The following is a 22,013-nucleotide window of genomic DNA, read 5'->3' as shown; positions in this document are numbered from 1 at the left end:
CCCTACACTAAATGTGATTAAGGGTCTGAGTCTTTGAAGTTTTCTGTTAGAGTTCAGTTTCTTTTGAAGTGCATACTCCTCTGCTTCCCTTACCTCTTGAAGAGCAGTCTGTTATAGCAGGGACTTCTCGGAAGGTGATAATCCCACAAAAGAGGCCATAGGAGTGACCAGATTTCATATTTGGATGTCTGCCACAGTTATATGTAGATTAAAATGTTACCCCAGGGCTCCCAGCCTTACTCTTTTTTATTCTTTTATCAGCCCCATTTCCTTCATGAAATGTGCCCCAGTCCCTTTCGTGTGACCTCTCACTGTATCAAAGAGCATCCTTTCAAGTGAACAGAGGAGACCAGACCCAGTGACCCAACTTACAGGAATGTAGCAATTCACATATCTGTCTTAACCTCTTTACCTCCACTCCATGTTTCACCATAAAGGCCTAGGCATACCGAAATGAAACCCAGGGCCCTCCATGTATTGTACCATCCACAGGCACATATACACCCAGTGCATGTATACAGCATACAGAATACACCGTACTGTATTTTCCATGTAAGGTACCATTCAGAGGCACACATACATCAAGCACTTGCAATTATCATGCATGCACTGCCCAACACTGTATCTTTTATCTATTGTATCACTCACATGTACACATACACCCAGCACATGCACTTATCCTGCAGCACTGTACAGCACTACATCCTTCAGGTACTATACTACTCTCAAGCACATGCACATACAGCACATGTAAACACTGCTCAGTACTGCATTGTCTCTGTATGGCGCCCTCATCAGGCACACATACACAAGCACAAATACGCTACTCCAGCTTGCTTACTGCCCACTTAATGTTTCATACTATCTCAACTCTGTGTACCCTTTTTACTTCACCTCATGACTCTTCCTTTTTCCCCACATTTAGTATTTTGCCTTTCTGGTATGAAACTGACCTGCTTTAGTTCGCTGGTTTTGGTTAGTTTCTATACTATGTGGGACCGTTTTTTGATTTTATCATTTGTAGTGTATTTTGTATTCCTTTCCAAAACCCTTCACTGTGGTTAGGCCATATACGTGCTAAAGAAAATAACAAGTATAATAAAATAGTTGAATTAACTGCAGTCTGTTCATTTTTTCACAGCTTCCCCCCCTAAGAGAGAAAAAATACATGGGAGGACTCTATTGAACTTGAATGGTGGTCAATGCTTGATGTCATTTGAGGTGTACACATTCTGCTTCAGATTAGAAAGCTCAGACAGGGGGCACCAACTGAATCCTACACTGAAACGCTCATTGAAGATTTAACTATTTCAAATCACATTTTTTTTAAAAGATCTACATGTTTGCTATGCTTCAGGATGAACACCCTTGCCACCATTGGTATGCCAGATCGGATTATCAGTGATACTCAATTTACCATAGAAGCCAGAGTATGCATTTTTGCATAATTAACCACGACATTGTATGGCAAGCAATGCAAAGATCCACACTTCACTTTGGGGAAACACCAATCAATTTGTGGATTATACAGTTTTAAACTATGGTGTTTCAAAAGAGACCCTAAAATATGCAGCATCAATCAAGAAGAACAAACTTATTTCCATGTGAGCTTAACCTTATTAATTTCTTGCAGTTCCACTCGCACCATTTAATGGTTTCCATAGAACCTTCAATAAATAAACGTTTGATATATATTAGTTCTCAACGATGTTGGGTGGCACACTGGGTCTATACACATGACAACCTCAATTTCCGGTTACAGAAGAACATGCGATTTTGTCCATGCAAAGGTGTGAAACACAGCTTTCAGCCTGGTGCCAGCGATATGGCATTGAACAGTATGACACCCCAGAATCTTTTGGCTTGATTCGCTATTCCTATACAAAATGCCACTTTTTCACCTTTCCTCTTGGAATCTCTCCTATCTGCTTAGTTTCAGATATGCCTTGAATTTCACTGAGGAATTTGGCAACCGCAATCTGCCTTCTTTCCGTTAGCAAGAAGTCTTTGAAACAATTAAAAAAATCAAAAGTGGGGCAAACTGATGAGGCCTGTAAATGACCTTTTCTGTAGCCCCAGGTGAAAAAGTGTAGTAATCTAGTTTCCATCTTTTATGCCTATTGTATATCAGAACATTACCATGTCATGATCATTTCTATGGATACAGAATGTTAGGCTTTGAATACTGTTCCTGGGACTCCTTGTTGTCAGTTCCAGGGAGCTCTTGTGACTAATGGACAATAAATGACATCTGACCCATCATATGGTGTTGTGTGGGCTTACTTCAAATTGGCGACTAGGACTGAGCTATCAGTCACTTTACCCACTTGTGTGTTGGAGCTTCTGATTCGACTACATTGGGAGGAAAATGTTGAAATATTTTCAATTTCAAAGTTTGACGCTGATGGGATCAGGGATCAGGGATCTCAGCGTAGTTCAGAAGCTATGTACAATTTGATTACTTCAAGCGTATGATTCGTTTTGGTTGGCTGAAGTATTTCGAAGACTTATTGGCGTAAAAGTGGTGAAATATGTCTAGTGGGAAAATTCTAGCGGAATTGGTGGAAATTCCTTAAGGGAACTGTGAGTAAAAATAAACTGTTTGTGAATCCTAAGAGAAGAAATTGGCAAGTTCTGAATTTCTCACTCTATTAGCACATCCCAGCTGAGAAACAACCTTCTGAGGCAGTTTATACACACGAGCAAGATTCCACCAGTTTTTGCCATTAACTCTCACTGCAAATTTCGTAACAGCATCAACTTGAACTGGTGAACCAAATTTAGACAAACCCTTAGAAACATTATGTGGTGACTTGATTTTAACCCCGCCACCTACCTTTATGTTGGACACAAAATCTCTGAGTGTTTGTTTTTTGTGACTTTTAATAACCTGTCCTCCTTGATAGCTATTTACATCCACATGAGTTCGAGATAGATTATTAGTCAAGACACACTCCTGTGTTGACCCATTCTGCACGAATGAACCCCATTTTCTCATCCAAGCAGGACAGAGTTGGAATGAAGCTTCTCTTCCTCTTAAAAGTTTGAAGGGACTTGAACCAGTAGTTGCATTTGGAGTACCCATCATATGGTGTTGTGTGAGCTTACTTCAAAGAGTTTACCGTTGAGGAGATCGCCATAATATACCCATAACGGAGGAGCACTTCTCACCAAGCTACAAAGCCTTGAGCAACCACCTGTTAACATCAACCAGAATATTTCAGATCCACCATTTTTTATTTATGCTATCTTTATTCCTGAACTTGGTATTTGACAGATAGTACAAAATACATATATATAGTCTAGCTGCACGGTAATACATAGTTTATTTGCACCAAAGGAATTACACAGGATAATACATAGCCCACTAAAGTGAAGGGCATCGTCATCTGGGGTAAGGAGTAGACCAAAGAAGTCCTAACAGATGCACCTATAGTGAGTGGGTTAAGGAATAGACTACAAGAGTCATAACAGGTACAGCTGTAGTTGGTTTATTAGTGTATCTCTCAGGCGGGTTAATGTGAGGTGCATCACATTATTTACACATGGACATAAAGACAAACTAGCCTTTAAGAGAACAGCACAGACATCCGTGGTCCAAAACTTGAAACATTGAATAGAACTTGGTCCTGTTTAAATCGAGAAGGTAAATGCATCTATCTATTTGTTTTCTATTAATTCTCTATCAGCACGATATGCCTCCATAAACCATATATCCAGCTAGTCACAATGAATTGATCATGTGTACTATGATTATTAGTGTTAATTCAATCCAATAGTCACATTAAGGTACATATTTTTAATATGAATTCTTACTCTTGTTCATCACAAGTACTAAATCAACCTAGCAAAGACAGTATTCATAAAGAAAGGAACTCATTCAGAGAGGTGTTTAAGGCTCATTCTAAGCCCTGCACAATTTACTTACAACCACGCTTGTGATAAAATGAAATGCGGGATTTAGGAGGAGCTCCATTGCAACACCATTCGAGAATAGAAATAACATGGCAGCTGCATGTGTTCCCTTCATTCTGCGGTGTACAAAATCAAAATGTGCTCTCTTGACTGCACAACACCTCTCCCTCAAGAACCCTAGAGCCCAGGAAGAAAGACAAGACGGGCAGCATATATGTCAACAACAACAACACAGAAAAGCAATACAAGCGCTAGACTAATCCAAGCTTCATGGGGGATTCATGGGACGGGCCAAAATGCATTAATGTCACACCTAACGTGTGACAGCTGGCAAGCCCATCACCACATTGTTCATCAACCATGACTCTTTGCCATCTAGGATAGGGCAATGCCCTTTAATGAAAACAGGCAACTAAGATCTCAGACACCTTTCAACTTGTTAAGAACTTCCATAAAACATAGTGAAACCAAGCAGAAGACATTGTAGCCTCCGGTGTATCACTATGGCTGAAATTACCTCACAATTCCCATCTGCCTGAGACTGATCATATCCAGCAAAGCTACACACTTATGAGCTACACTCTAATTGTGTATATATTAGACTTTGAGAAAACCGCCAAACTGCTAAATGATGTTGGGTGTGCACATTTCAACACAGCTGGCAATAGAACAGGCAGAAAACGAGGGGTGGGATAGATAGTGAACAGCTCCTCAAATGCACAGAAAGGAGAGACTCTAGACCAACTGGAAACCGCCAACCAATATGGTATTAGTCTAACATATTTAAAAATATTCATCTGACTTAAAGAAGACCCTGAACAGTAACAAAATTGTTACTGCAACCAAATGTGCCTGGTCCCACGGTAAGTGGCACCCAGATTGATGTAGGAACTGTAAGGCACAATGAAAGCTAAATTAGAACAACAAGAATGGACACTTGCTTATGGTATGCAATCTGTGGGTCAGACTGGGTGTTTGTGAAAAGTGCTTTTATCATACATTGTTTACATGAGAACGTCTGAGAGTGGGATTTCAAAAAGCATCATCACTGGCTGGGCCAATCAATTCCTGATAAACATTGTAATAGATTGCATAAGAAACTGGTTATGAAGATAACTTCCTTTCTTTGGTGAATCTGTGAGCAGCATATTACCTCACTTTAAAGCTGTAGGCGGATTCTCTCTAAATGCATGGACCAAATGATCCAGAAAATATGTCTCTCTGCGAGCGAGAAGCAACAGAATGATATCAAGGATTCAAAAACTCCGCCAACCTACCCTGGACAGTGGTGGGTCTTAATATACTTAATTGAAGTTGGAGAGGATGGTGAATTTTTGAATAAAATAAACAAGCTTGTTTTTGGTCCAGAGTACTTTCCAAGGAGCTAAATATTAGTGTTCCAGACAAATCTTCAACATCCTAAACAAACGATAGCAATTACAAATTAGACACAAAAAAAATGGCCAACAGCTGCAGTCTATACTCGAAGAAATTGTGAGAAATTAGAATGAAGGTCGAGAATAATCATAACAAAGTTGTTTACTTAACAAAAATTCACCTTAGATATATTATGGCTTTCATTGACAATTTGCATTGACCCCCAGATTGGTCAGTTGATCCAGTTTAACACATACCTGTCAGGTGTTTTGATATAGTAACATAATCTTTGCTGCTGGGTTCTGTGCCTAACCCTTATACCATCCCCTCTTACAGTACCCTAGACTGGAGACTGCATTTACTATTTTAATGGTATGCTTACTTTGCTGATATTTGCGACATGCGTGTCAAAAGAAATACAAACGAGTACATTTTCGGTGGCAATTACACAGCAATTTTAAACCTTCGCTTCTTAGCTGGAGTTTAGTTCTATAACAAAGGACTTCCTGTAACTCTGCAAGCACGAGACTGCTTACTTAGAGACAGTTCTTCTGGAGGCGCTCCTAGTTTGAATAGGCGTCGGCGAGAAAACTACTTTCGTTTTTGTCCTTAAAGATCGTGCGAAAAACCGAAAGATGGAGTTGAGGCTGAACGAGGGTACCAACTCGTGATTCTCTGTGCCAGCCGATACTCTGGGACAATCTAGTTTTAACAAAGAGCTTACTGGCTTATCCAAAGGTAGAGAACTTGAAATCCAGCCTCTAGCATGTTTCAGAATCCATCCCTGCACTTCAGGGTCATCCCTGCCCTGGTGCTGCACATGATGCAAGGAGTCGATGAAAGCCACCGCAAATACTTTAGACATGATCTCTAGCTTCCTGTGTAATAACAAGTCAACAAAAACTAAACCCCCGTACCCATGGGCAATGAATGCAACATTAGTGGCTGCACTTTTGGAAATGAAGTAGTCCCAGACATACATAGTGTGCTCCATTGGAGTACTGCTCCCTCTCTTGGGAATCTCTGGGTCTTCTCGAATATCAAATGAAGAGTGTGGAACATTTTCTTTGAGCGGAGACTCTTCTTTTTTAATAACAGACTCAGACTCTTCTTCAATCTTCATTGTAGTGAAATTGTCATTGGGGTTTAATACAATGACACCCCTATATTCTTGGAGGGCCCTTTCAATGAATGGTATTTGAGTTCCATGTTGAAGTGAATGATGGATGATGGCCTTCTGCCCCCACTGGCCAGCTCTTACAACTCCACGGTCTTGAAGTAAGATAATGAGGCTTGATGGGTTGGTTAATGCTTCGTCAGTCATGAAAAAGAAACTTAAAGGTTCATTGGCATGAGCATCAATTGGGAAATAGATTTTCTGCAGACTGCAGGCTTTGTCCAAAAGTTCATAAACATATTGTGTGATCATGTGTCCCAATACTTGGTAGCGCTTGTGGTTCCTCTTGTGATCGCCTTTAAAACAGTTATACTCAAAATGTTCATTTGTATCCAAGTGCCTCAGTTCCCCTTGATTATTGAAATGGTATTTCAAGTCTTTCAAGATCTTTGAACTTTCAGGATGTAAGAACTTCAGAAATTTCTCCATTTGCATCCCGAGATCTAAAAGTAACAAAAAAAGTTTGAGAAACTGGGTCTCTGATTAGCAACATACTAGGAACATTGGCAGACCCAAACAGTATTTTAAAGGATTCCACACATTTTATAAGTCCTCATTTAAGGGACAGGATTGCTATCTACTGTGATAGCATTGAGTCTCTGAAAAAATAGATCAATTTTAGAAACCAATATTGGTGATTTAATAGGCAAGTTACACCACTTTATTATAACCTAAGAGTACACTTTACCAGGCAAAAGAGACAGCTAATGGAAGAGTAAAGTTCAACAATCAATGTGCAATCGTAATGTAAGATAGATCTTCACAGGGGCAGAACAAGAAAAGAAGGATATAGAATTTTCTCCAATCTCAACAAAAAGTATTTATCAATTATTTAGCAGTGTCAATTGTATTTGATTTCATGATACCACTCTAAGCGTGAGAGCAAATTATCAAAATATATATATATATTGTTTCCAGGTTTGCCATTTGCTTGGAAGCGCACACGAGGAACAACCCAGGACACCGTTACTTTCAAGAGCGTCCTTTATTCCCTTATGAAAAATCGGCATTCTGCTTCCACAATGTTCATTGCGGGTCCTACGCGTTTCGAGGGTCCTGCCTCTTGATCACGGACCACAGTGCTTGATGGAAGCAACGTCTTTGGAAGTCCAGCGTTGGATATACAGTGCCTGCCCCCAGGTGGGCTGGCTCCAGTGTCAGACTGCAGGTATGCTGGGACTTGTAGGATTAGGTTTTCCCCTCCAATTCACAAAGAACGGCTGTCAAGAGACTGTTCTTTTACTTGATGGTTTCGCTCTCCAGTGTTTGCTTCCAAGCAAATGGCAAACCTGGAAACAATATTACAGCCGGCCACGGTCGTGGAATGCGCACCGCCACTAAAATTAAGTGGACTGCTGTGAGGTACCAGAATCTCGAGGTGCGGGAGGACAACACCCGCTTAAAAAAGAAAATTGGATTCCCTTTCACAATCGCTCACTGGAGAGCGAAACCATTAAGTAAAAGAACAGTCTCTTGACAGCCGTTCTTTGTGAATTGGAGGGGAAAACCTAATCCTTCAAGTCCCAGAATGCCTGCAGTCTGACACTGGAGCCAGCCCACCTGGGGCAGGCACTGTATATCCAACGCGGGACTTCCAAAGATGTTGCTACCATTAAGCACTGTGGTCCGTGATCAAGAGGCAGGAGCCTCGAAACGCGTAGGACCCGCAATGAACATTGTGGAAGCAGAATGCCGATAGTCATAAGGGAATAAAGGACGCTCTTGAAAGTAACGGTGTCCTGGGTTGTTCCTCGTGTGCGCTTCCAAGCAAATGGCAAACCTGGAAACAATATACATATATATATATATACACATACATACATATATATATATATATTCACTGAAAAAAACATAGGTTATAGACCATATATAGTTAGGAATTCGCATTTACAAAACCTTATTTTACTCACACAAAACCATTGAAATTCCATATATAGTTAGTTGCACTAACTATATATCGCGCACCCGCAATCCACTGCTGATGATGTCACATATTACATCATTCATGACATGGTCAGTGACATCACTGATGACATCACTGATGACATCTCAAATGACATCACTGATGACATCACTGATGACATTACTGATCACATCACTGATGATATCATTCATGTGATAATACGATGAACCTCTTCAGACTCTAATATAACCTTAGATACAATCAGTGTAAACAGACACTCACAGACTGTCACTGATCCATGGAGTTACTCACACACGTAGTCAGTCATGCAAAGAATCAATCACACCTCCATTTCCTCAACTATACAGTTATACAAACTTTACTTATTCAAACATATACTAACACATATTTACTCTCTTATACAATCCCTGATACAAGTTCACAATGATCCATACAGCCACTCACACATTCACTGGCTCTTATGCACAGTTATTTATATATGTCAACTCTCACATGTACTGTGTTTTACATATGTACTTACTTTGACATGTAGCACTGAGATATCCATTCACTCACCAATACACTCATGCACACAGTCAACCGCCCATACAGCTGTTTCCACATGCACTTTTGAAACCATACATCTAGTGAATCAACTGCTCACACATCTATGCACAGAGTCATACACCTCCCAGCCACCCACACACACACTCACTCAGTCTCCCATACAAATACTTGGGCAACCAATCAATAACCCATATAGTTACTCATATAGCTACTTATCAACACATGCAACAGTTTACAGAACAACAGACATAATGATGCACAAATTAAGACAGTTTAGTCACTAACCCATGCACTCAGTGAGACACATTTAATCACTCACTCATACAGTCAGTCATGCACCTACTAAATCCTTCATCCAGACACTTATACATCCACTCATTCTTCAATATGTAAGACATATTTTAACTTTACAGAAACATACAGTCACTGGATGTTGTCATCAAGGATGTCATCAATGATGTCATTTGAGATGTCATCAGTGATGTCATCAGTGATGTCACTGACCATGTCATGAATGATGTAATATGTGACATCATCAGCAGTGGATTGCGGGTGCGCGATATATAGTTAGTGCAACTAACTATATATGGAATTTCAATGGTTTTGTGTGAGTAAAATAAGGTTTTGTAAATGGGAATTCCTAACTATATATGGTCTATAACCTATGGTTTTTTCAGTGAATTTTCAAGGTTTTGTAAATGCTAATTCCTAACTATATATGGTCTATAACCTATGGTTTTTTCAGTGAATTTTCAAGGTTTTGTAAATGCTAATTCCTAACTATATATGGTCTATAGCCTATGGTTTTTTCAATGAATATATATATATACATACATATATAAACATATATCATCTGTATATCTATATAAATACAAACATAAATGCATGCATACATATACTTATATGCATACAGATGCATGTTATTTACATGAAAGTTGAAAAAACACTAATAAAAGCAGAGCTAAAAAGCCACCTCATTACAAACAGAATGGCTTTAACTTAAACGCGGGCGAGATCTATTGCATTTTCAATGCTTGTTTACTTTGGTTCCATCAAGAAGGCATTCAGATGTGTCACACATTTGCCATAAATTCTGAATGTTAGCACTCTAGTTGCACATTAGATCACTGTAGTAAAGCTACTGCTCACCAGGGACGTCTGCTGCTGGTATTCAAAGTGCATGTTTCAGTCTGCATGTCAGAATTTTTTTAATGAAATAGAAGAGGATTTGAGAAGTCACTCAAAATGATCCCTAATTTTTCTTTCTGAAGCACTAATCATACTTTCTATGGCAAAATTAACCCCCTCATGTTGTTCCTTTTTAAATTGAGTGTTTTCAGACTTACCACTTCATTCCAATCAAGATGGCTTCTGGTGTGCCATACTTTTGTCATAAGTAAGACTGTTAGCGCTCTAGTTGTTCTTTAGAACACTCTGGGACATTCTGTCATTGGGCTATACTTGGGGTACATCTGGGTGATATTTGGGCTACATTTAGGCTCTTTTGTCTCTGGTGGCCATCTTGGGAGACTGTATGTCAGAATTTTTTAATGAAATTGAAGAGGGTTTGAGAAGTCACTCAAAATGTGCCCTAATTTTTCTTTCTGCAGCACTAATCATAATTCATATGGCAAAATATACCCCCTCATTTTGTTCCTTTTTAAATTAAATGTTTTAAGAGTTACCACTTTATTCCAATCAAGATGGCTTCAGGTGTGCCATACCTTTGTAATAAGTAGGACTGTTAGCGCTCTAGTTGTTCTTTAGAACACTCTGGGACATTCTGTCATTGGGCTATACTTGGGCTACATCTGGGTGATATTTGGGCTACATTTGGGCTCTTTTGTCTCTGGTGGCCATTTTGGGAGACTGCATGTCAGAATGTTTTAATGAAATAGAAAAGGATTTGAGAAGTCACTCAAAATGTGCCCTAATTTTTCTTTCTGCAGCACTAATAATACCTTCTATTGCATAATATACCCCCTCATTTTGTTCCTTTTTAAATTAAATGTTTTAAGAGTTACCACTTTATTCCCATCACGATGGCTCCAGGTGTGCTATACCTTTGTAATAAGTAGGACTGTTAGCGCTCTAGTTGTTCTTTAGAACACTCTGGGACATTCTGTCATTGGGCTATACTTGGGCTACATCTGGGTGATATTTGGGCTACATTTGGGCTCTTTTGTCTCTGGTGGCCATTTTGGGAGACTGCATGTCAGAATGTTTTAATGAAATAGAAAAGGATTTGAGAAGTCACTCAAAATGTGCCCTAATTTTTCATTCTGCAGCACTAATCATACTTTCTATGGCAAAATATACCCCCTCATGTTGTTTCTTTTTAAATTAAATGTTTTAAGAGTTACCACTTTATTCCAATCAAGATGGCTTCAGGTGTGCCATACCTTTGTAATAAGTAGGACTGTTAGCGCTCTAGTTGTTCTTTAGAACACTCTAGGAGGCTGCAGTAGAACACAAAGGAATCAACTGACAGTCTCTGTCCTTGTTGGATGTACATGTTTTACTGAGAATGTCAGACTTCATTTTCACATGACTGAGAAAGATAATGTGAATTTACAGAAAATATGCTTTCAGTTTAGCTTATAGATCCCCTTCCAAACCACTGTGGGAAAATCATGAGATATTAGTTTTCTTTCAAACAATATTCATGATATCACAGCAGAAGGTTTTTTCACATGGTAAAATCACCTTAGAACCCACCACAAGTCCTAAAACGAGTATGGTACCATCAACAAATGATTTATAATGTAACTAAAGTCCTAAAACCCTCTATTAACTACAATGCTTTTTAATGAGGTGCTATCATGTATATTGGTCCCAAGATGGCTGCCAACACTTCTTGGATGAAGTGCTGACAGCCAATCAGATCAGATGTGTGGTTAGGCTCCGCCCAGATATATATCTTTTTTTGAACCTAAATAACTCAAAATCCACTGGAGCACATATATTGAGACCTAGCAAAGGCACATCGGGCTAACAGTCCCTACAATTTTGCCAAGTTTCGTGCAAATCCATTCAGCCGTTCGAGCTAAAAGTGAGGCCAACCGCCCTATGGAAATTAACATGGGAAAAACGCGTTTTGGGACCCCCCTTTTTTCTCGGCCCCCCCTTGATGAAACCCCCCCAAATTGTCAGGGGCTGCTCAGAAACAAAATGTTCCATTTTCCTGAAAATTTCAGCCAATTCCGTCCACAAACGCCAAAGTTATTAGACATAGAATTTTCAAAAATCCCATAGAGAAAAAATCCTAACTATATATACCTACTGGCGACCGCCAGTAGGTAATATATATATACATACATACACACACATATATATATATATATATATATATATATATATATATATATATGGGAAACTCAAAAATACGAACACTGACATCTGCCGCCAGAGGTCTTTATTTCACCATCTCTGAGGGTGCTTTTAATGGTCAAACTGATCCACTGATGGAAATGTCTGGCTTTCACTTACAATTGGATTGCAACAGAGGCATATCCAGGCCCCAGTGTTTGGACATTCTGTTGACGTCCTTAGCACACTACAGGCAGAGGCAGAGGTTGAGGGTGTGTCACCACCTCCTTAGCACCAATGTTGTTAAAGTATTGGTGTGAAGTCCTTTTAAATATTGTAAGATCTTTTGCATTATATTGGGTATGTGTCATGGTTCGTATGACAAGTGAGTAAAGCTTACCATAAGTGGGGAAATTTGGGGGATTTTTAAATTCTAATTTGTTAACGATTACTGGAATTTAACTGTGTTTATTAAGTTGAGCAGCAGTTATATAAACATAAATTAAGGGCTTACCACTAAAGCTAACCATAACTTTATATACACTTTGTTTTTTATATTAGATTGAACGGTGTTTTACTTGTCTTGTGGGCACGTGGTAGGTAGGGGTAGTGGTGAATGATAAGATATCTTTATCACACCGAAGTCTGAATCCATTCAGCAAGGCCTTCGTCTGTGAGCAGTGTCCCGGCCCTGCACCAACCCACTTTCCAACTAACTACAGCTGCACATATCCTTTGGTTGCAAACAATTGTGGTTTACCGTAAGAACCCAATCTCCCATACAGCCAACTGGGCAAGCAGTTTTCAAGGTAAGCCAAATAGTTGCATCTCAATTTTCATTCAAACCTATAACAAGTGCCAAAGATTTTAGTAAATTAAAGCTGTTTTACCCCCCCCCCCTTTATCATGGCCCCCTTCTTGTCAATCAGCATAAAATCTGGGACCCCTACACTGGGCATAACTTGATATACCAACAGAAAACTGAATATGTAAATTCCGGACTAATTTTGTGGACATTTGTCAAAGGGTACCAAGTTATTAGTGTATTAAGACTTGATCTTCATGAAATTAAACGTGTTACAAGTAAGTGAAACATACCAAGTGTCTACCTAATTTTGAGCAACTCTATGAAACATCAACAAAATTATTAGCATATCAATGATTTTTCGACCCTACCTTTTTCACTTTGCTCTTCTTTATAGCATCACCTTGCAAAAGGTCTGTAAATTGTAATGCATTTTCATGAAACAGCATAAACGGTATTAGCACATGGACACTTTTTGACCCCCCCCCCACACACTTACTGTGCTCCCCCTTGACAAATAAACTTGAAACTCAAAATATCAAGAGTAAGCTAAACATGCTACGTGCCGGCTAAGTATTGTGCATATCTCTAAATCTGCATCAAAGTTATAGGCAAATCACAGATTTTTGACCTGTTCCTTTCACTTTGCCCATCTGCATGAAATTTGTGAATCCAGAAGTAGGCTTAACCAGCTCAAAACTAGACAGATTTCATACACACTCATTAAACAACACTCACGTTTTTTTTTTTAATGTTTCAAAAACCTTTATTGTACATTACTGGTAGCATACACAGCTCGCAGCCTACAACCCGGGGGCCGGCAGCAGTGAAATCGAGAGTCTGGAACATATACATTTTATGATTTACACAGCCTTGTGGCAGACAACCCTGGGGTCCGGCGGCGTATTATCACAATCATTAATTCCTCTGAGCCGGTTTGATCTGTTCATAATGCGACCTATTACCCCACCCTAGGGGAGGTAACATTGCCCTTGCGCTCAATCTACGGCTCTGCGCTACCATGCTCTTCCTAGCTGTGGACTCTTTCTCCTACTTCTAAAAACCTATTTAAAGAACAAACCCAACCCGCCCCTCCCTCCAGTCTCTGTGCACACCTATCCTACCCAGTCTCCCACCTAGCAATTACTGACGCTCGTTGGGACCCCCTACCTCTTCTGAGATTCCCAGTGTCCGGGCCAACTGCCTGTTGCGGTTTGCTTTTTCCCTTCTCAGTGTACCTCAGTCTGCGACTCCCTAGTAAAGCCCCTGGCTCGCCTCATTATCTACCTACCAAGCTGTCTCTTTGCCCTTCCACCATAGCGCTCCCCTCTCCGGGCGCATCCAGATCCACCTCCTCTCTATCAGCGTTGTCTGTGTCCCTAGTTCTTAGGTGTGTTTGGTATAAGCCCCAGAAATTCTTTGGCCGGCTTGTGGGGGGTAGCAGCTCGCTATAATGTTCGGATTGCGTGCAGCAGTACAGCATATCTTGTGCCCATCTCTTGGCCGTAGGTAGTGGGCCTCTCATCCAGCAATGTGCTATTACACGCCTAGCTAGTAGCAAACCCTGCTCGTTATAATGTTCGGATTGCGTGCAGCAGTACAGCATATCTTGTGCCCATCTCTTGGCCGTAGGTAGTGGGCCTCTCATCCAGCAATGGGCTATTACACGCCTAGCTAGTAGCAATCCCATGTCAGCTAATCGCCTCACCACAGCCGGCAACCCTCTGGAGTAGCCTATTAGTGTCAGCGCCGGATCTGGAGCCATCTCCAACTCCAGCATCTTGCCTAGCTCTTCAAATATGCTGCCCCAGTATTTCTGGACCCCCGGGTACCACCAAGCCAGATGCATGAAGTCCGCCGTTGGTTCGTGACACCTCTCACATTCTGCCGACTGCCTAAGTCCATACCTGTGCAGCCTCTCTGGTGTGTAGTATACTCTGTGGAGGAACTTGAAGTGTACTAACCTGTGCCTCCCGTACAGTGAGATCTTTTTAGTGCTAGCACAACAGCATCTCCACATGCAGTCATCTACTGTGACCTGTATGTCTCTCTGCCATGCTAGTCTGGCTTTCACAAGCTGGTGCTCTCTATGCCCTATTGCTGTCTTATATAAGTTCGTAATCAAGCTGCGCAGGCTTTCTGTTTTCACAACATACGTGAGTTCCGGTACTTCCGGCAGTTCGGCCAGATCCGGGCCCAAAAGGTCCCGCATGGCACTTTGTATTCTATGATATTGGAATCGGAGTAGTGGCGATGTTTCATCACGCTCCTCCGACACCTGGTCCCACGACTTCGCTTGCCCGTCCTTGAATAAATCACCCGCATTGTCAATTCCCAGTGTGCGTAGTGCTTGTATCACTCCTTTTTCTGCCACTGGTGCCAACCATATGGCCCACTTCAGCAGCATTATGGGGGAATATAGGGGTGTGCAATGTTGCGCTTGTAGTAACGAGTGCCATGCGTGATTCGTGGCCGTTATAGAATCTAATATACCCACTCTACGATCTATTGGTCTGAATACCGTAGTCGGCAGCGGGAGAGGGTCCGTGAAGACTCGCTCCATGCGGACATGGGGGATGTGCTCATCTTCGTGCACCCAAGTGTGCAGATGTGCTGCTTGTGCAACCCTTAAGTACAGCTCCAGGTCTGGAGCTCCCAGTCCTCCCATATCATACGGCAATGTAAGGAGAGACCACTTCGCTCTGGATCGTTTGCCGCCCCACGTCAGCTTAATCATGAGCTGCACCATAGATCTAAAGAAAACTTTCGATAAGACCATCGGTATAGCCCTAAACAGAAACAGGAATCTGGGCAACACCACCATTTTCATGATGGCTATGCGCCCCATAAGGGACAGCGGCACCTTACACCACTTCTCCATATAGTCTTCCAGCTTGCTGTATGCTACTCCATAGTTTTCCCTTAGGAGCTCTTCCGAGTCTGTGTGAAGTTGTACCCCCAAATATCTGACAGATTCCTGTGTCAATTGTAGTGGGAATTCCAATTCGAACCTGCTGGTCGCTGGGGTCAAGGGGAAGGCCACGGATTACGACCAGTTCACTCTTAAACCAGAAAATGCCCCAAAATGCACCACTTCCCTGAGCATTAACAAGTTGTTCTCTGGATCGAGGGAATATAGGAGTGTGTCGTTCGCGTACGTCGACACCACAATTTTGTATGTTGTAAAATTGATACCTTCATTGCCGTGGTATTCGCGCAGCGCGCAGGCTAGTGGCTCTGCCACGAGCGCATAAAGTAGTGGCGATAATGGGCAGCCCTGCCTAGTCCCATTTGCGTAGTTTCTGGCAGGCCCGTAATGCGAAGGTTGCAGGGTCGCGAGCGGGCTTCCAAATCCTCCGTCTTGTCCTGCAGAGCTTGCATGATCTTATCCAGCTTCTTATGTCCTGTGTCAAGCTCCGTCTGTGCTTCCTCTACCACTGAAATTCTCCTCTCCGACATGTCAAGTCTCTCAGCGTGCTTATCGAGGCGTTCTACCGTTCGATCCATCCGGTATGTAAACGCATCTATCTTCGAGCCCAGCGATAATATACCATTAGGCAGGCCCTTTTCCATAGATACAAGCATGTTCTTTATATCCATTCCTACAGTCTGGTCCTCCTCTGAATGCGCCTGCGGGCCGTCAGCCGCAGGGGCCCCCTGCAGCAATGAGCGCCTCTGCGCAAAAGGCAATTTGCTCTGCGTTTTGTCGCCTTTCACCATGGTGGCTTTCCGAACTCAGCGCAAATGGGAGGTTGCGCCACCAACTACAACCCAGCGGTGACACCCAGCTGCCCGTCACCACGGCTCCTCAGTCCACGGCCCAGCTACGTCTGGTGTGCAAGGCGCCTCCACTTCCTTCCTCAGGGCCCTGTCGACCACCACGTGGCTCTAGCTGCCGTCCGGCCACCACCAGGACTCCCAGCCATTGTGCGCTTCTTACTGTGTCCCCTGTTGGCCTGTGCGTCTCTTATCTCCACGTAATCGTCAGCACTCTCTTTGCAGTCGGGGAGGGGGGAGACACAATCCACACGTCTCCACTGCCTGCGTCCCACCGTCTCTCTACCACTCCTCACTGTGCGCTAGCCGCCTCCGAGGATCTGTGCAGCCGACAGGCACTGTGCTCCATCAATTCGGGGAGTGGGGGGGCACAGTGGTCACTCTCCAGCAGCCTGTCACCCGGGCTCACGTCCCCCCCCCCCCCCGGGCTCTGTTCTTCCCGTATTGCCACCTACGTGGGAGTCAAATGGGCCCAGGTCGCAGGGTAAGGCAGCCCCATCCCCCCTCCGTCACATGTCCGTTGCCCTCGCTGTTTGGGCGGCCAGTGCCCAGGGCCTGTCTGCACGCTTAGGGTTGTAGATTGTTCCGGCGTTCCCCGCTCCGCAAACGACTCACCCTGGGGCAACCTCGCTGCTATGCGGCGCTCAGCCGCTGGGTCCAAGAGAAGGGGGGCCAGCGGAGCAGTTATGGACCCCGCGCAGTATCCCTCCGTCGCTCCCGGCACCTCAGCTTTGTCGGGGTCCTCAGTAGGCTTCGCCACTGCGCCTTCACGCCCCCAGCTATGTCGCGCACTCTCCCCGCACGTCGCGTGACGCACTCCGGCCTCCCGTTATAATTGAGGTTGCGGCGGCTGGGCCCTCTCGGCTGCTGACCGGCGCTGCGTGATTACCGGTCCAGGCGCCTCAGGATCGCGGGGAAAAGGACTCCGCTGCTCATGTCTTTGGCTCACAGGTGCGGTGGGGGGCCGGGGGCTGGTTCCAATGCGTTCCAGTGCAGGATTAGATTAGCGGCGCGGGGGAGCTACAGGTTCAGGCAGCCATCGTGGTTGCCGGCAAGCTCCGCCCCCAAACACTCAAGTTATTAGCACATCAAAACCTTTTGAGGTAGACTGGCACAAAACTGCCATACCCACAGAAGACTACAAATTATAACATATGCAAAAAGTTCAGGATTTGTCTAATAATGCCACAGATATTAGCAAATTAACACTTGTTTGCCACACCCTTTCAACTGTGTTTCCCAATGACAGATCTGCACAATTATAAAATTAAAATATAAAAAGTAAGATAATTATTCTACGGATCTGGCAAATGTTGTATCAAATATGTCAAACAGCACAAAAGTTATATACTAATAAAAAACTCATTTTTCAACTGCCAAGCTGCCTCCTTTAGTGCAACCCTTTCAAGCCCACCCAACATACTACTCTAATGCGAATTTCTGAAAAACTACGGATCAGATTTACACCACACCAAGCACAGCCACTCATCTGAGTAAAATTTTTATTCATTGCCAAGTTTAGTGAAATTCCATTTATCGTTTTTTCTTTTGGGGGAGCAGTATGTTACCGGTTATACGTCACCGCCGTGCATGCAATGAACAACGGACTACTCCCGAACCGTACTGTTTACTAGACGCCACCGAGGACGCCATGATGTAATATTACTGAGCCAGTGAAGGCTCTATACTAACTATACCGAGTCTTAGTGAAAACATATTTTCATGGAGTCTAAATAATATTCCTTTCCTGCCTTTGCTGAAATAAAGTGCTCCGCTGAGCAATAATCTTAAAAAAAAATAAAAAAAAAAAAAATTGCGTAACGTTGATGCGCTGATAAATAATATTTTTGCGCAATGTCAAAATGATGTTTAAATGTCAGCCTGATCCTAGGACCAAGAGTACATTCAAATAAACCTACGGGAACGACCCGTGAAAACTGACAGCGATCTAATTAATATGAGTCAAAGGGGGAATTAAAGGGGAATTGTTTTTGAAGTGCTTATGAGCAACATATAAACATGTAGTGCTATGTACTGAACTCCCTTGTGTGTAGGGTTTAAAACTATGTCAGCGGTGTACCTACAATGATCATGCCATAAGCTGTTGTGTAGTGCCTTACAGTTAAACTTCATGTTATACAAACTTCATACTGCGGTACATTAAAAAAGCCAATTACAGTAGAATATTTCAAATTGTTGTTACAATTAAACACTGCATTATGAAAGCATGACTGAGAGATATTCACTCTCTATAATTCATCCTATAAAACCGGATTATAGATAAAATGATAAATCATATCTGTCGTTGAGCCCTATGGGGGACATTGTTTTCAATGTTTTGATCCGATATAACTCTCGTTGGAGTCATTTCTGTCGATTATCTGTTCCTTGTCGAGGCATGACTTTCTCTATAATGATGAAACGTAACTGAGAAATTGAGTGTTTTAAGTCCTTCCAGTATACTGCTAGTGGTGATACCAACGACTGGCTCCTAATTTTGCTTTTATGTTCTGTGATTCCGATTTTCAGCTTTCGTTCCGTTTTGCCCACGTACATCATGCCACATGGACATTTAATGCCGTAAACCACATTCTGGGTGTTGCAGTTGCTCGTGTGTCTTAATTTTACTGGTTTGCCAGTTGTTGGATGAGTGAATGTGTTACCAGTAATAACATTATTGCAATGGATGCAATTCTGTGCCTTTGTGTGTAGTCTCATTGCTACCAATGTTGGGCAGTTTCAATAGCTCCTTCAAATTCTTGCCTCTTGTATATCCATGTATTGGTTCCTCCTGAAATAAGCCTTTGAAATCAGGTTTGGTAGATAATAGTTCCCATCTCTGGTTGATTATTCTCCTGTCTATTGATCTTCATGACTCTGTCCTTGCTTTGTTTCAATACCTCTTGTGGATATCCTCTGTCTTTGTATTTAAGCAGATGATCCTCAATGTTCGTCAGACAAGTTTGCGGTTCAGAACAAATCCGCTTTATGCGTATTAGTTGTGAGAAAGGTACATTTCTAATTAGGCTCCTCAGATGAAAACTAGTATAAATGTAAATGTGTAAATGTAAATGTAAAAAGCCAATGCATTATTCCGATCCGTTGGTTTTGAGAACAATTCAGTTTGGAAGCCCATGTCGGTTTTGATAATCCTCACATACAAAAAAATCCATTACTCGGTTGTCAATTTTGTATGTGAATTGTATTCTTGGATTCACTGTATTGAGATCTTTTATCATTTGTTCCAACTCTTCTTTGGACTCCTTCCAAACTAGAAATATATCATCGATGAAACGACAATACATCCTGATTTTAGTCCCAACGATCTGTGGTTATTAAGTGCTCCGCCTCAAATTGGGCCATGAATATATTCGCATATGCGGGTGCCCCCGAAAAGCCCATGGATGTCCCCGTTAATTGAGCATAGTGGTGGTTGTTCCACATGAAATAACTGCCCGTCCAATCCTGAAAACACAAGAATCTGCCGTTAGATAGTCTCTCTACCAGAAAGAGTGCTACCAAAGCAGAGTCACAACTTCTAATAGAGACTTCTAAATGCAGATTCCACACATGTTGTTTACTTGCCAAAGCAGCACTTATCCTAAGGTGGGTCTACGAATGAACTCAAACCGAAAAGTCCTGCAGCACAGAGCAAGCAAATGCACCTCCCCACGGACCCTACTGTCCAGACACTAGTGCTTCATAAATGTATGGATGGATGCCCATGTACCCACTTGGTAAATGTCCAGTACAGGTACTCTGTGTGTAAGTATAGTGGTAACAGTTTTCAATCAATCAATCACAGAACTTGTAAAGCGCACTACTTACCCGTGAGGGTCTCAAGGCGCTGCGGGGGGGGGGGGGTGTTGGCTGCTGCTACTGCTCGCAGAGGCAGGTCTTGAGGAGGTTCCTGAAGGTGAGCAGGTCCTGGGTCTGCCGCAGGTGGGTGGGGAGGGTGTTCCAGCGAGGAAGGAGAAGGATCTGGCTCCAGAGGTGGTACGCTGGATTCATGGGACGTCGGCGAGGGCGAGGTTGGCGGAGCGGAGCTGGCGGGCGGGGGTGTAGAAGTCGAGTCTGTTGTTCAGGTACACTTGGCTCCGGTAGAACCAGCATGCAGTCTTTCCGGAGGCTGTTTTTTGTTAATGTATAGCAGATCTTCTGCAAAGCACGGTCCAGCGCGAGATGTTCTCTTCTGCACAGCCATGCTTTTCTTCGCTACAGAGAACCAGTGTTCTTTGGTACGATCAATTAAAAAACTTAGAGCTCTTATGGGGTCATCTCTGCTCCTACTTGGAGGGGTGAAGCAGAGCATAGAACACTGGAAAGGTGGTGTTTTGACCGACGTGGAACTACATCTCAACTTTAGGCAAGAAGGATGCCAGTGTCTGCAAAACAAATTTGTCTGGGAAGGTGGTGGTGTGCGTCAGGTTGCCACACAGAGTTTGAAGCAAACTCATACAATGGCAAAGAACACTGCCTTGAGGGTGAGAAGCTACAACAGACAAATGTGAAGTGAGCTGATCTGCAATCTCCAGCTGGAAAAGTGAGAACGCCATGGGAGCACATGCACATAATCACCAAGGCAAGGGACTCGCAACAGTATGATTGTAGCCACCTTCCACCAGGAGACGAACCGGACATGTACCTAGCAGGAGGAGCAGCAGAGAACCTCTTATCGATTCGGGAGCCCAAATGCGAGTGAGGGACTCTGCACCCGCTAGGTGCAGTCACCTGGGTCTGGAGCTGCACTCACCCGAGCTCAGCTGTAAGCGCTTCAAGAATTTAAAGACTGGGCACGCTCAGGATTTTTAGATGCTTCACACCTGCTGCAGTGAATAAGGCTGACTTAGGGCCTGTCTGCAGCATGGTGTACTTGCCGCTAGTAGTGACTTTGACTTGGACTGCTAGTGGGGCATACCCTGTAGGTTACTAATAGGCAATCGAGAACACTCAATATTGCTAATGCAAGAAAAGAGTGGAGCAGATGGTTGCCAAAGAAATACTAGAGTCCCAACCTCAGGGGGAATTGTGTAACTGTTTGTGAATGTTGCGTTTTTCATTTGTGTTGCTAGAAGTAGTAAATAAAATACCTCTTTTTTCATAAAAGAGAGTATTTGCCCGGACAACTTATTGCTGTTGTGAACATTTTGAGTTGTGAGGCAGTATTCACTATCCTGTATCAA

The 22,013-nt window shown here is 42.7% G+C and overlaps 1 protein-coding gene across 2 annotated transcripts in view; it reads right to left on the bottom strand.

Annotated features, from left to right (window-relative positions):
• Positions 1–3,310: 3,310 nt before the first annotated feature.
• LOC147697797 (putative protein ARB2BP) overlaps positions 3,311–22,013 on the bottom strand; it is a 124,766-nt gene continuing 106,063 nt past the window's right edge. Inside the window, exon 2 of one of the 2 annotated variants that reach the window (XM_086934473.1) lies at positions 3,311–6,912. In XM_086934473.1, the coding sequence (XP_086790599.1) occupies positions 5,825–6,904 (1,080 nt within the window). In that variant the 5' untranslated portion in view covers positions 6,905–6,912 and the 3' untranslated portion in view covers positions 3,311–5,824. The remainder of the gene's footprint in view (positions 6,913–22,013) is intronic. The other variant, XM_086934474.1, reaches the window with a different exon arrangement.

This window comes from Lissotriton vulgaris, chromosome 8 (assembly GCF_964263255.1).
Source record: "Lissotriton vulgaris chromosome 8, aLisVul1.2, whole genome shotgun sequence".
NCBI classification, from domain to species: Eukaryota; Metazoa; Chordata; class Amphibia; order Caudata; family Salamandridae; genus Lissotriton; species Lissotriton vulgaris.
This window is presented reverse-complemented; position numbering and strand designations above follow the sequence as displayed.